The 14380-nt window shown below is 41.8% G+C and overlaps 1 protein-coding gene across 1 annotated transcript in view; it reads left to right on the top strand.

The window, feature by feature from the left end:
* Positions 1-14380, top strand: part of MAP3K19 (mitogen-activated protein kinase kinase kinase 19) — a 59892-nt gene that overhangs the window by 39088 nt on the left and 6424 nt on the right. The window contains exons 8-11 of the mRNA XM_005868866.2: positions 1268-1346; positions 2681-2934; positions 9754-9797; positions 11322-13760. Of these exons, the coding sequence (XP_005868928.2) occupies positions 1268-1346; positions 2681-2934; positions 9754-9797; positions 11322-13760 (2816 nt within the window). The remainder of the gene's footprint in view (positions 1-1267; positions 1347-2680; positions 2935-9753; positions 9798-11321; positions 13761-14380) is intronic.

The following is a 14380-nucleotide window of genomic DNA, read 5'->3' as shown; positions in this document are numbered from 1 at the left end:
TCTGACAGGTGCGAGATGGTACCTCATTGTTGTTTTGATTTGCATCTCTCGGATGATTAGTGACTTTGAGCATGTTTTCATATGTCTCTTGGCTTTCTGAATGTCCTCTTTTGAAAGGTGTCTATTAAAATGCTTTTGTTGTGGTGGTTCTTGTATGTATGACAAAATATCCAAAATCCTTTAAAAATAATAAAAACATGATTGTCTAACTACTGTGCTGTACACCTGAAACTAATGTAAAATAATAATGAATATAAACTGTTAAAATAAAATTTAAAGTTCTCTTTTTTAAAAAAAAACAACACACCTTAATTGAGATAATGCTGATAACCATAGCTATTAAGTAACTTTCCCAAGGTCACCAAAGAAGTGGAGGAGAGATGTAGACCCAGATTCGTGCCCTGCTGTTGTCTTCCCTGCTAATACACACTTCTCCCCTAGCAATCGACCAGTGGAGCTGATTAAAACGGTGGCTCTTCCGGGCATATGCAGACTGAATCAATGCTCTGACAGATCCATGGATAGGACAAGCACTGCGTCCTCCCTATGTTCCCGCATCACAATGCTTGTCTTGCTATACCCTTTGCTTCCTTATTTATCGTCTCTGTGAGGGCCACAGCTGCACCTTGTTTATTTCTATATCTTTAGCACAAAGCCTTGGGCTTGGCATTACACTTAATACAATTTTGTTGAATAGAAAAAGAATGAATAGACAGACAAGCCTTAAAGTACAGGCTATTTTGGCGTGGCTCACAGTGGTGTTTTAGGTGTGTTTAACGTGGTATGTTGTAAGCAAGCATGGAGTCTACAAATTGGAACTTTCTATTTTAAGGGTTATACTGGGAATCATTCCATGGAATCAGACAGGAGCTGACCAAATTTATAAATACGAGCAAGCTCCTGAGGTAATATATAAATTATCTCACTTAATTCTCACAGCAGTCCTCTGAAGTAGGTGTCATTGGTTACACTTTACAGAAGGTAGCCTTGTTTTTCCTATCCTAGGGACAACACTGCTTGCCATAAAACTTTACTTTACATCTGGAAAGTTTTGCCATACGATTTTTTGCTCTCTAAGAAAGCATTTATTTAAGACCTATCATATGTTGGACAGAAAAGATACTAAGACAGCTACCTCCTGGTTAATTCCATTCTGTAATCATTAAGAACAGATTCGCCAAATAACTGAAAATAAAATACTTCTCTCAGTTACCACTGGACTTCATTCCTTTCTTCTTCTTTCTACTATTGTCACATGTTTCTATAGGTGTCGAGATTATTGTTACTTTTCCAAGAGACGTCCATCATGCCCAAGAGATGAGCCAAGAAGATTTCAAAGAAAGCAAGTAAGGAATATTCTTTGAAGTGTTAGGACAAAATTTAAGTATGAAATGATATTTGCATGACAACCTACATTTTTAGGAAGACCACTAAAAAGAAGAAAATAATTGCCTGAAAGCAGGAATCATAATAAATATTACTGTGGCAGGGCCCAGGTAAATGTGTGTGGGCCCTATGGTTTCTGTTGCAATGATTCGGCTCTGCAGTTGTATCTTGACCGCAGCCATAGCCGATTTGAAAACAGCCAGATGTAGCTGTGATCTCATAAAACTAGGAAAACAGACGGGCAGCCATGGTTTGCTTTCCCTGCACCAGAGCTGCTTGAACTGTGGTCTGTGGTCCTTCTGTTACTAGTCCACGACGAAGTCAGTATAAACTCGAAAATTTAAACACTTAAAAAGTTGTATAGCAATTTCACAAAGTCATGTTATGTTCAAGGATCTGATAACGAAAAAAAAGATCTCATAAAACTAGGAAAACAGACGGGCAGCCATGGTTTGCTTTCCCTGCACCAGAGCTGCTTGAACTGTGGTCTGTGGTCCTTCTGTTACTAGTCCACGACGAAGTCAGTATAAACTCGAAAATTTAAACACTTAAAAAGTTGTATAGCAATTTCACAAAGTCATGTTATGTTCAAGGATCTGATAACAAAACAAAAAAAAGGGGGCTTCTTTTTAATTTTTCATTTCTTTTTTATAGTAATTCACTTTTTGTGTGTGTTAATTCTCACCCAAGGGTATTTTTTTCCATTGATTTTTAGAGAGAGTGGAAGAGAGGGAGGGAAGAAAGGAGAAATAGAGAGAGATTGATGTGAGAGAGACACATTGATTGGTTGGTAGAGATTGAACCTGCAACCCAGGTCTGTGCCCTTGACCAGGAATCAAACCTGAGACCCTTTGGTGCACAGGCCAATGCTCTAACCACAGAGAACACTGACCAGGGCTGTAGAAATTCACTTTTATTACATTTTACATAAGTTTCAGTCCACAATAGGCTGGAAAGTTTAAGCACCGATCCTTCACCAAAAACAGATTGAGAAGGACTGGCTGGTTAATGCCAGTCCTTTGGAGAAGTAAAAGGGTGCCCTTGGCCACTCTGATTTCTCTGCTCAAAATAGGGACTGGGAAAACTCAAGTGTGGGTGCAGAGGGCAGGCGGGTGGGGAGAAAGTTGAAGGGTGGGGAGGTCTTGTCCTTTCAGGAACGCAGCCATCCTACTCAGCAGCACCGTCTGGAAATGGTTCTCCAAAGTTTCTAGTGATGTCAGGCTGGACTGAGAACCGGAGATCCGGAAGACATGGGGAAGGAGTTTTAAATCAATCCATTTCCTCCCCCTTTTAGTCAGATAACCTCAGAGCATCAAGAATGGGCACAAGCACCTTCTGTTCCTCTTCCAAATGAAATTGAGATGATGGACTTCGGAACAAAGATGCCAACCACACAGCCTTTTCTCCTGGAGACAGAAGAAAGCCCCAAGGAGCTCTGCGATGAGAACCTGGTCTTGTTACCAAGACCTTGCTTAGAACCCCACATCTCCAAGTCTGTAGCCAGAGATGTGCCTCACCCTCTGAGAGGCCAGCAGAGAAAATCTGAAGGTGAGTCCACAGATTTAAATGCACAGCGATTCCTTTATCCATATATATATATAATTGATTTTTTACAGAGAGGAAGGGAGAAGGAGAGGGATAGAGAGTTAGAAACATCGATGAGAGAGAGACATCGATTCAGCTGCCTCCTACACACCCCCCACTTGGGATGTGCCCGCAACCAAGGTACATGCCTTTGACCGGAATCGAACCTGGGACCCTTGAGTTCGCAGGCCGACGCTCTATCCGCTGAGCCAAACCGGTCAGGGCCCTTTATCCTTCATTTAACAAATGTTTATTTATCTTTTTCCTGAGGGTTGGAAGATCTTTCCTGTGAACTCATGCTTGCTTGATGTTTATCTGTGGGAACCTTGGGGTCCACGCTGAGGATGCTTTTCTGCAGGAGCTGAGTTTCCCACTCTCTCCAGCTCCAGACTCATTGCCTTAGTGCAGTGGTCGGCAAACCGTGGCTTGCGAGCCACATGCGGCTCTTTGGCCCCTTGAGTGTGGCTCTTCCACAAAATACCACGTGCGGGCGTGCATGTACAGTGCGAAGTTGACTTAAAACTTTAAGTAAAGTTTATTAAGTTAATTTTAGGGAACGTTGTGGAGTGAAAGAAGATGTAGTGTCGAGGATTGAGAACGGTATGTTGAGATGGTTTGGACATATAGAGAGGATGAATGAAAGGAGATAGACGAAACAAGTATACAAGACGAGTGTGGATGGGAGAGTTGGAAGGGGTCGACCTCAGCGAACGTACCTCAATCAGATTGAGGATGTTTTTAGCAAAGGCCAGCTTAGGAGTACCCTAATTACGTTAATAACAATGTACCTACCTATGTAGTTTAAGTTTAAAAATTTTGGCTCTCAAAAGAAATTTCAATTGTTGTACTGTTGATATTTGACTCTGTTGACTAATGAGTTTGCCGACCACTGCCTTAGGGCAGTGCTGTCTTTGCTATTTGCTTTCCACTGTCTTGAGACAATCGGCCAACCACCTGGGACAAACATGTCATCCAAAAACTACATTTATCGGCTTATTATAATGAAGGAGATGGCACAGCATGCGAACTGTGAGGCATTGCACCAAGCAAAGGGGAGATAAAATTATAAGATTTAGGGGGCTGGGTAGAGCATTAGTGAATTTTAACTCAAGCAGTATTTTATTACAATTAAAATTGTTTTATTGTGGTAAAATGTATATAACTTAAAAGTTACCATTTTAACTATTTTAAGTGTACAGTTTAGTGTCATTAAGTGCATTCACATTGTTGTGCAACCATCCCCAGAATTTTTTCATCTGGCAAAACTGACACACTCTACCGATTGAACTCTGTAACTCCTGTTCTCCCCTGCTCCGTAACCCCGGTAGCCGTTCTGCTTTCTGTCTCTATGAATTTGAATATGCTAGGTACTTCATGTAAGTGGAATCATACAATTCTTGTCCTTTCGTGTCTGGCTTATCTCAGTTACCATAATGTTGAAGCAGTGTTCGGACAGGCTGTACGCAAGGGTGTCCACATCAGGTCTGGACTGTAAAGTAGACCCAGAGTCTTCTTCCTTAAAACCAGCAAAGTTAATTCCAGCTCTCAGCAGCCTCGCTTCAGCCTCCGATCCTGCCTCTCGTCCTCAGCAGCATGATAAGCAGCACTAAACGCCTTCCAGTCCCAGGACAAATAGGGAAATATTTGCACGTTCTGTTTCTTTTCCTGCTGGGACATTATGCCATCCTTCAGGTGACACCCGAGATACCACTTCCTCTGGAACGTCTTCCAGAACTTTCTGAAGACTGGAGGCGTCACCATTCCTTTCTACTCCCATAGGCCTGATCGGCTACACAACACTCGTCATGTTCAATTCTCACCATTTGTTTATATGTCTGCCTTCACCAGATCACAAAGCCGAAAACCACCACACCTTCAAGCACCTGGCACCAGGCCTGGCGCATAATTATTTAAAAATGTGTATTGAGTTAATAACAACAATAACCATTTATTGAGTGTCGACTATTGCAAGGCACAGACACGCACTGATGTAGGTAATATCGCATCCTTGTTTTAGAAATGAGGAAACGGAGCCCCGGACGCCTGAGAGTGGGCCCAGGTCACACAGCCAGGGAATTACAGAGGCTGGGCTCCAACCTGGACCACCTGTCTCTGAAGCCGATGCGCTTAAGCGTCTTTCCGTCTGTGTTCAGGCTCATCCCTTCCATCTGAGTCCCTCTTCAGTTACGAGTAAAGGAAAGGATAGACATAGTTAGTCTTGTAGTGGAGAGGGTTTAGGGAAAAGGAGGGGCAGTGAGTTGGGGCAGGTACAGACTGGCGGGAGTGTGGATGGAGAGACTGAATTGGCCATCGTGGACACACCTCTTCTCCCGGCCACACCACAGGGAACCTTGAAGGTGTAACAGAAGTAACTGCACACACCAGACAGCACACTTGGTTAGGTCAGTATCTTAGTGGAAGCTGCTTATCTGAAAATGTCAGCTGCGGTTCCCCAGGCTGGTCCTCGCCTCCAGCCTTTTTAAAATTTGTTTAAATGCAATTTTAAAAATTAGGCAATCAATATATGTTGATTAAGAAAAATGCAGATTTTAACTATTTGTGAGTCTGGCAAGCCATTACATTTCCAACAAGGGATGGAAAGCCAATTCCTGTGACTATATTTATAAAGCAATAGATTCAAAAGACTCATACGAGACCCTAATGCCAAGCTTATCCCAGTGTTTTATTAACTTTTTATAAAACCCCCTCACTTAAAGCTACTCCTATAAATGTTTTATTTGTGCAGTCACAAGAATCTAATCAAAAGGAAAACTACTCTTTTACTTCTTTTTGGTAAAGAGACTAACATTTCTACATAAATGGAAATGGAAAAACTTAATAACATCTTGGGATCTATATTTCTTGCTCTGACATTTCAATTGCTTCACTATTATTAGAGTATCTTTATTAAAAATTTCAATTTGTGCTAATAATAAGGAGACCTTTAAAATGTTCTTCAGTAAGTCCATCTCAGAACGTGTTTTTAATATTTTTAAGTGCTGGAGAAAAACACTTTTATTTGGAGTTGAAAGCAAGTTATAATTAATCACTGATCCAAATAAATAAGATATGATGTACATAAAAAAAAAAAAAGAAAAATGCAGGAAAGGCAGATGAGCAAATTAAAAACTAAAAAGCACCAATAGTATTCCAAGACCATTTCTCCTAGAATGTACTTCCATACTTCAAGATAACATGTTTATCATGATCTTGCTTGATCATTCCATTTACACCGTAGCTATGAGAATTTAACACTTTCACATTACTGTCCTCACACATGGGCAAGCCCCAATCTTCTCAACCTTTGTATTGAAAAGAAATCAACACTGGGTGTGTCCATTGTTGTGACTGGGGAAATACTGGTTACAGCTGAGCTCACTCGTGCGCTGTGATTATGTTTTCCTCCTGCTGAGACATGGAGTTTATTACAGTGCTGCTGAAGGCCCCGTTTCCGTATTCGCTTCCTTCTTTCTCTCTTCTCTCTCTCTCTCTCTCTCTCTCTCTCTATATATATATATATATAATTGATTTTTTTCAGAGAGGAAGGGAGAGGGATAGAGAGTTAGAAACATTGATGAGAGAGAAACATCGATCAGCTGCCTCCTGCACACCCCCCACTGGGGATGTGCCCGCAACCAAGGTACATGCCCTTGACCGGAATCGAACCTGGGACCCTTCAGTCCGCAGGCTGACGACGCTCCATCCACTGAGCCAAACCAGTCAGGGCCGTATTCGCTTCCTTTCTGTGTACCCATGCTAATCCCTCCCGGTGCTGGCTGATGGACTGTAAAACGCACCTCAGCTCAGGCACTTGCAAGGCGGGTCATCGGCTGGTTAGTGTTTCTGAAGACATTGCCCTGGAACCCTCTGCCCACCTCTTTCATTCTGTGTTGCTTGGTCTTTGGCCCCACGGACCAGCTCTCTGCCTGGGGTTCCCTCACCACCGTCCTTGGCCTCCCGCTGCCGTGGATGCCTGCGTCCTGGATACTCAGCGCCCTCCTCCTGGTTTGCTCCCTCCTTTCAGGGGGCACATTTCCAGTAGCTCCCTGAGGACAGTGCAGTAAGAACAGTTTTCATTGCCCCTGATCCTCTGAGCTCTTTCCTTCCTTGCAGTCTGTTTTATTCTCTGTATTTTCACGTTAGAGGCGTTCCTTGCATAGCCATTGCCAGGCGGGGCGGGTGGGGTGGGGGCTCCAGTGTCAGCGCGCACAGGGCTCCTCCCGGTGAGTGTCCCTGGAGAGGGATTGTCCCTGGAGAGGGATTGTCCCTGGAGAGGGATTGTCCAGGCGCCTGCCCAGAGTTGTGAGGCGGCTTCACCTGCAGTGGGCGGCTGTCATCCCATCCTCTTATCTTCCCCCAAGAACCCATGTCTGCTCTCAGCTGCTCCTCGCTCCTTGGCGTCTTTGTGCCAAGCTCTCCAGAGGGTCACGCTCCCGCCGCCAGCCAGGGCCCGAGCAGCTCCTGATGGTGGGCAGGGCATGGAGTCTGGAACCTCCTCCGACGCAGACGTACATGCAATCCCTTGTTTCAGCCTCCGCTCTCCTCACCTTCGGAGGTACCGTGTCTTCAGGGCCTGCTCCTTGTTCTTATTTCTCTCCCAGTTCTTCCCTCTGCAGGCAGTGAGCAGGATAGAGAAAGCTGGCAACTCATCGATTATTATTCACCCATACGGGTTTCACTGTCCGAAATTTTGTTGATGTTGCTCATCTGCTGTTTTGTCCTCAGGGTTTTTGTTGTTCTTATTCACGCCTTTTAAAATTTCTTTGCTATCGTTTTAGTGAGGTTTGTGAGGAGTGTGGAGAGAAGTTTATATGTTCAACCTTTTAACTGGAATTCTATATACATTTTTAAAAATAGATTTTTATAGATTTTTTTTTTTTTACAGAGAGGAAAGGAAAGGGGTAGAGAGTTAGAAACATTGATGAGAGAAACATCAATCAGCTGCCCCCCGCACGCCCCCTACTGGGGATCAAGCCCGCAACCAAGGTACATGCCCTTGACTGAAATTGAACCCGGGACCCTTCAGTCCGCTGGCCATTGCTCTATCCACTGAGCCAAACCGGTCAGGGCTGGAACTCTATATACATTTTAGAAGGTTTTCAAATTACCTACCGCAAAGGTCTTATGTCTGCATTCTCACCTGAGTGTTTGAGTGCCCTTCTACCTCATGTCATTCCTTACCAACACTGGATACTATTTATCCAAATATTTATAATAATACCTGAAAGGTTTCTTAACTCAGGAAGCTATGCATATGAACCCACTATAAATTGTATTCAGTTGTATTTCTGGTATTAAGTTGTAGAATCTTTTCAGTAGAAAAATCTCAACCTCTAGAATATGACCTCTATGAGGGCAAGGAATTTGTCTTTGTTGTACACAACTATGTTGCCATCTTCTGGGACAATGTTGGCCACTCAGTAGGCACTCGATATTTGTTGAATTAGTGCATAAAGAATTGGGGGAGGTGCCTTGGCCAGCTGTGGCTGAGGGGAGTGCCCGTGCCCCTCCAATGGGATCCTCATCTTAGGTGACCATTTTCCACCTGAGAATGGCTTCTTGACCTGCCTTACATCGTAAAGAGGTCTGTTTCTAAGTGAAATTTCAAGTGGTAGCTGTGGCTAAAAGGACCCACAGACCTTCAAAGCATTAAAAAAAAAGGGGGGGGGTGAGGGGGGTGCTGGGAGGGAGATTTCACATAAAGTCTCCAGCTTTCTTGACAATGGAGATCTCGCAGAGATGGATTCCCCATCTGGCATGGACAGCACCAACTAGGACTTGGCAATGGGTGGCCCATTAGCTGGGGCATGTGACTTCAGCCGACCACTGTCCCCACCTGTCACTTCACTCAGGTGTGTGAGCTGCTGTGACTCTGGACACGCTGGCACTTTCGGCTTCAGCGTCAAGCTGTGGCGGTGGGTGGGGTTTGGGGGACCAAGCCTAGAAGACAACAACTAGGCTTCAACTACCTAGTCAACCCCGTCTCCCCCTGCCACACAGCTCCCCTTCAGAACTTCTGATGGATGCCAAGTATGAGTTCAAACAACAGTTGGGAGACGATTATACATGAACGTTTTGACATTTCTGCACAGCCCAGGCTTTCTGAGCAAAAGGCACTAGGAAACTAGGTTGCAAGATGATTGAATGATAAACGGGTCTTAACCATTAGAGAGAGTGTGCTGCTCCAGGGAGATTCAGACTTGTTTCCTCAGGGGCTGTTGGCTCACCTTCTAGGGCAATAAAGCCCAGAGACCACTCCCCCTTTCTCCTGGAGACAGTTGCTTACATTTCTCGGGAGGGAAAGATGAGTCGAAGTGCCAAACACTCTGTATAAACTCTGAGTCTTGATTTCTGTGCTCATTCCGGTGGTGCAATGTGCAGGTAAACACCTGCTCTCAGTGCGTGGCCCTGTTGGAACTGGTGCTGTGATGCCCTGTGAGTAACAAATGCTCTGTCCTCTGGTCCAGAGATCTCGTGTTTCCTGCCAGGATGTAAATATAAACATATATCCACATACATTTATACAAATGTTATATATAAGACATATATATATAACATACATGTATGGGAAATAATATTATCTATAAAACAACAACTCCCTCTAGTGGAAGTAGCCTAAAACCATACCCCCTTCCACATGGATTACAGCTGGAATAACTCTCAATTTTGACTTTTTCAAACCCCAGCACCAAGATGACTCCATACCCAAACTCTGGTATGAGGCTGACTGTGTTCACTCTACTACTAAGAATATCTAACTTCTATTAAATGTTCTTGTTGTAGAGTTTTCTGCCTCTGATATGAAGTACAGTAGCCGAAGAATTGAGGTAAGATTAGTTTTAGTGTTATTGACTTAAGGATTAACACCAAAGAACTTTTGTTGTTGGAGAAAAACTCTATCTAAGAACTCAAAACCAAATTTCTCAGCAGTTATTTCTTGGAAAAACGACAATTCACATATAGTTTATAGAGTAGCAAATAATTTCTGGGTAAATTGTACCTTGCCTTGTATATTCTTTTTCTAGGGTGTTTCCTGTTCTCTAGATAACGACATGAGGAGCTCTCTTAGACATATTTAAATTTGTCTTCTTAAAACATATCTAGAAATTAGGTCATTCTTATTTCCAGTGGCAGAAAGATTTGCCTAGTTATCTAATATATCAAAGAAGCATTTGGAAAGATCCTTGCAATTCTCTCAACTGTCTAACTCTTCTGTATCCAGGAGCCATTGAGAAAATGCCTAGGTACTGCTCATTGTTGTAAAAGGGGTTTATTGACCAAAAAATATGGCTGCTCTTAGGAAGATGTTTAAGCACTAGGAGAATCTGTCTTTATTTCCTGTTATTTTTTTAGAGATGGTAGAAAATCATCAATAAAACTAGGGGATTATACTGCATCTCGCCCAGTTCTAAAGCTTAATTAAATGTCTGGTGTCAGGGTCCTTTCCTTTTCCTTTCCTCTTAAACACAGGTGGCAACAGAATGACAATGAAACATACAGCTCTCAATTGCCACTCAAGATCCAGCCCACAAATATTCTGCTGCAATTAGGTATTAAATCTGTATACACAAGAGAAGGACTCAATGAATAGAAGCACGGAGTTTAAGAGTTTATAGCTTAATGACCTGAACACTGAACAGTATATATTGGGTTACACTGACCTCTAGAGGTTGATAATAACAAAGACTAGCTTATTTTGAAACTACTTGTAGGGCAAAGGAGAATTAAAAACCATCAGGGTTGCTAACTTTCAAGTAGATAGTGTAGCCCATTTAAAGCCACCCTCAACAAAACAGTTCAGCAAAACAATGAGGAGTAGTTGTGTTCTGGATACAAATTCTGAGTTAGTCTGTAATTCATTGTTAAAGTAAGTGTTAACAGCAATTTTAAGCTATTCTAAGTGGAAATTTTTTTAAAAATCTTAGATCAATTCTTTGGAAAATAAAGAGAAAGAAGGAGAGAAATAAAATGTCTCATCTTATATTTTAATGCTTACCTTATAGGGCCCTTCTTTTAAATATAGAACCATGAATCTTTATGATAATCTTGGTTTTTTAAAGTATTGTTTTACCTTGGTTCTAAAAAAAACAACAACACTGAAATGAGCTTTTAGTGTTTGTTTGTTTGTTTGTTTGTTTGTTTTTAACTTGGAGGAAAATAGCTAATTCTTATGTTTATTTTTTTTTTGCGTTTAGCTTTTAAAATTATTATCTCAATGATAGCTTTGTACTTCCTAAATACAAGGCCTCCCTAAAGAGAATCTTAGCATCTCTGAGGATTACTTTAAACCAGTTAATATGACATGCATATATGTTTCTGTACTCATTAGCTTCTTCTCTCTTTCCTTTTAGTTCCCTCTGCCACCATTGTCATTCTTGCCCATGAGACCTGGTCTTCTTACTATCCCCCCAAATCACAAGTATCCAAAAGAGAGAAAGAAAAATCTTGATTCTTTCGAACCTAAGCTCTCTGAGCCTGTTAGTCGATCTGATGAGTTAAGGCCACCAAACAAGCAACTGGAAGCCTCATTCAAAGTGTTTGTGGATCAGACTCTCGGGTCCTCCAATAGCTCTATTTGGTCCAGAAACATGTGCTCTTTTTGGAAGACTAACCATCACAGGCAACACCTGAAGATGGAGGAGAATGGGAAATTGAAGGAAACAGAAGGATGTGACAAAATTCCAATCTCTCACTTTGAAAAAAGGCAGTCTTTGGTATCCTTTGAGAATTTGAAGGCAGGCAACTTTCCTGCAGACAGGGAAGTGGATATGGACTGGCCTGGCAGTGAAATGAGAAAAGCAGAAGAGAACTCTCAATGTCTTTCATCGGGGAAGATAGAGGGTTCCGTAGCCAGAAACTATGAACAAAATTCAGATGTTGAATGTAACATGCCAATCAAGTTCCAAAAAGCCCAGCATTCAGAAACAACTCTAAGCAAGGATAAAGGGACTAGAAATGATAAAGATGATTCAAAAAGCGCTTCAGTGCATAAAGGTGAACTAATTGAACCAAACCATATTTTAGAGGAATTTACTGTACTTAAAAGTTTGTACAATGTAATTCCTGACAGCCCCATTGAAAGGCTGCTGGAAGATCATAACAACATGGAGAAACATACAAAAATATCAATAGCAGAGGCAAGCAAATCAGGAATGAATGGGATAGTGCCTCTTATCCACATCACTTTCCCTGGAGATGAGACTCCCAAGGAACCAGCCATAGCCAAGCCAAGCCTCCAAAAAAGAAAGGGCGCCCTTCATAACAACAGCTTCAACATACGTGCACACCAAGAAAATGACAGGCGTACGATGAAAACCCATAGAAATAAGTTCGATCCAAAAACCAAGACCAGTAACAGGACACCTCAGAATGTCATGATTTCCATTGATGGTCCCATGAAGCCTACCATGCATAAAACCAGCATAAAGACTCAAGTTTTCCCTTCTTTGGGGCTTGTTGAGCCCAGACCTCGGCAATCACCCAAGTTTCAAAGGAGAATGCCTCAGATAGAAAAAAAGCAATCAACTTACTGGGCTCTGAAACCTAAAAAGCAAACATTTCCTTGCATCTGTAAAAATCCAGGAATAAAAAAGTCTTTAGCTCCTATCCCTGTTCAACCAATAGAGCCGAGACTAAATTACCTAGATCTTAAGTATAGTGATATGTTCAAAGAAATCAACTCAACTGCTAATGGACCTGGAATCTATGAAATGTTTGGGACCCCAGTTTATTGTCACATGAGAGAGGCTGAACGGCATGAAAATAAATATTACCGGGAGATATGCTCAGCTCCGTCAGGCAGATGTATCAACGGTAAATGTAGATCTTCACACGGTGAGAGGAGCGGCAATAGCAGAACAAGGTTTTCTCAGAAAAGACAACATGTTAAGCCCCCAAAGGCGTTGCTTGGAATTAAACACAGGCACAAAAGTTTAATTTCCAAAGAAAAGGGTTGCAAGGCTGTAGGTAGCAAACTACAAGACACTGAAGATGGTGGTGGTATTTCAGAGCCAGAGTGGCAGATGAAGTCTTTGGGAAATGACTTTCTGTCTTCCAAAGACGAAATTCAGCCCATGAACTTTACTCAGACTCATGAACAGTCCACTGAACAGAACAAATTCCTTCCTGTCTCAGATTTGTCCATTGTTGAAGAAGTCCCTATGGAAGAGTCCACCGATGAAGGAGACATTTCTAACAATCAAATTCTTCCCACAAGCCTCAGGGATCTGCATGAACTTGAAGAGCTACATCACCAGACCCCCTTTTTCCTTTCAGAATACAGCAGGGCAGGGCCCAGTGAGAAGAGTTTCAACAAACATGTACCACAAGAAAAGCAGAGCATAGCATCTCTTGGTAAAAATATTGCCAACCAAATCTTAACGAATGATGTAGAGTTTGACAGTTTGATAGATACACCTAAAACACGTACGAATCTCTCTTTCCAAGACACACAAGGAAGTGCATCTTCTCAAACATATCAACATTGGGCACATTCTTTGGATCATGATAGTTTAGCTAGTAAGTCAATTACACACCAAACATTTGAAAAAGCTTTAAATGATGCAAATTCAATTTCCCAAGAAATCCTCGACTCTATAAAGAGCCAAGAATTGACAGATGAACTATTAGGTTGTCTAGCTGAAAAACTACTAGCTCTTGATGAGAAAGATAACAACGCTTGTCAGATAGTGGCAGATGAAACAGATCCTGAAAACATAAATCTCATCTTCAATAGGAGAGGAAATACCATGCAAGAGTTCGGTGGAGAGACAACCAATGTCAAAATACAGGTTGGTATAATTAGAATCAATGATTTAATTGGGGTGGGAAAGGACCCTAGGGATAAACTGGTTCGAATCCCTTATTTTCAAACGAGGAATCAGAAAGTGTAAACAATTAAATAGTTTTGTCCAGGTCTCGTTGGTTGCAAGTTTGGAATCCAGGTCCTCTAACTCTCGGGCTAAATGTTTTTATTATGCTGCTTTACTTCTGGAATTTTGATAGCCCACACTACAATGGAAACATTTTGGGTATGTTAATACTATAACAAAACTACTTATTTAAATAGAGCAATGTTTTTATACAATGATTAAGTTTTTAATCAACAAATATCAGCAATGAGATAATTATGGGTAAAGCATTGCTCTCAGTGGTGTGCGAGTAGAAAGAAATTAATTTGGTGTGCTGAAGGCCTGGGGCGGGAGCAGGTGTGGGCTAAAAGGGGCCAATGGAGGAAAAAAAAAAAGGGACATCTGTAATACTTTCAACAATAAAGATAAATTTTTTAAATTAATAAAAAACATTTAAAAAAAAGAAATTAACATGGGCCCTGAAGTGGCTCACCATCTAGTTCACACTATATCAGGATCAGGAATAAATAGTTTAAATAGGCGATCAGAATACTAGGTAA

Source organism: Myotis brandtii, unplaced genomic scaffold (assembly GCF_000412655.1).
Source record: "Myotis brandtii unplaced genomic scaffold, ASM41265v1 scaffold278, whole genome shotgun sequence".
Lineage (NCBI taxonomy): Eukaryota > Metazoa > Chordata > Mammalia > Chiroptera > Vespertilionidae > Myotis > Myotis brandtii.
The sequence above is the reverse complement of the archived record's forward strand: the minus strand, read 5'-3'. Positions and strand labels throughout refer to the sequence as shown.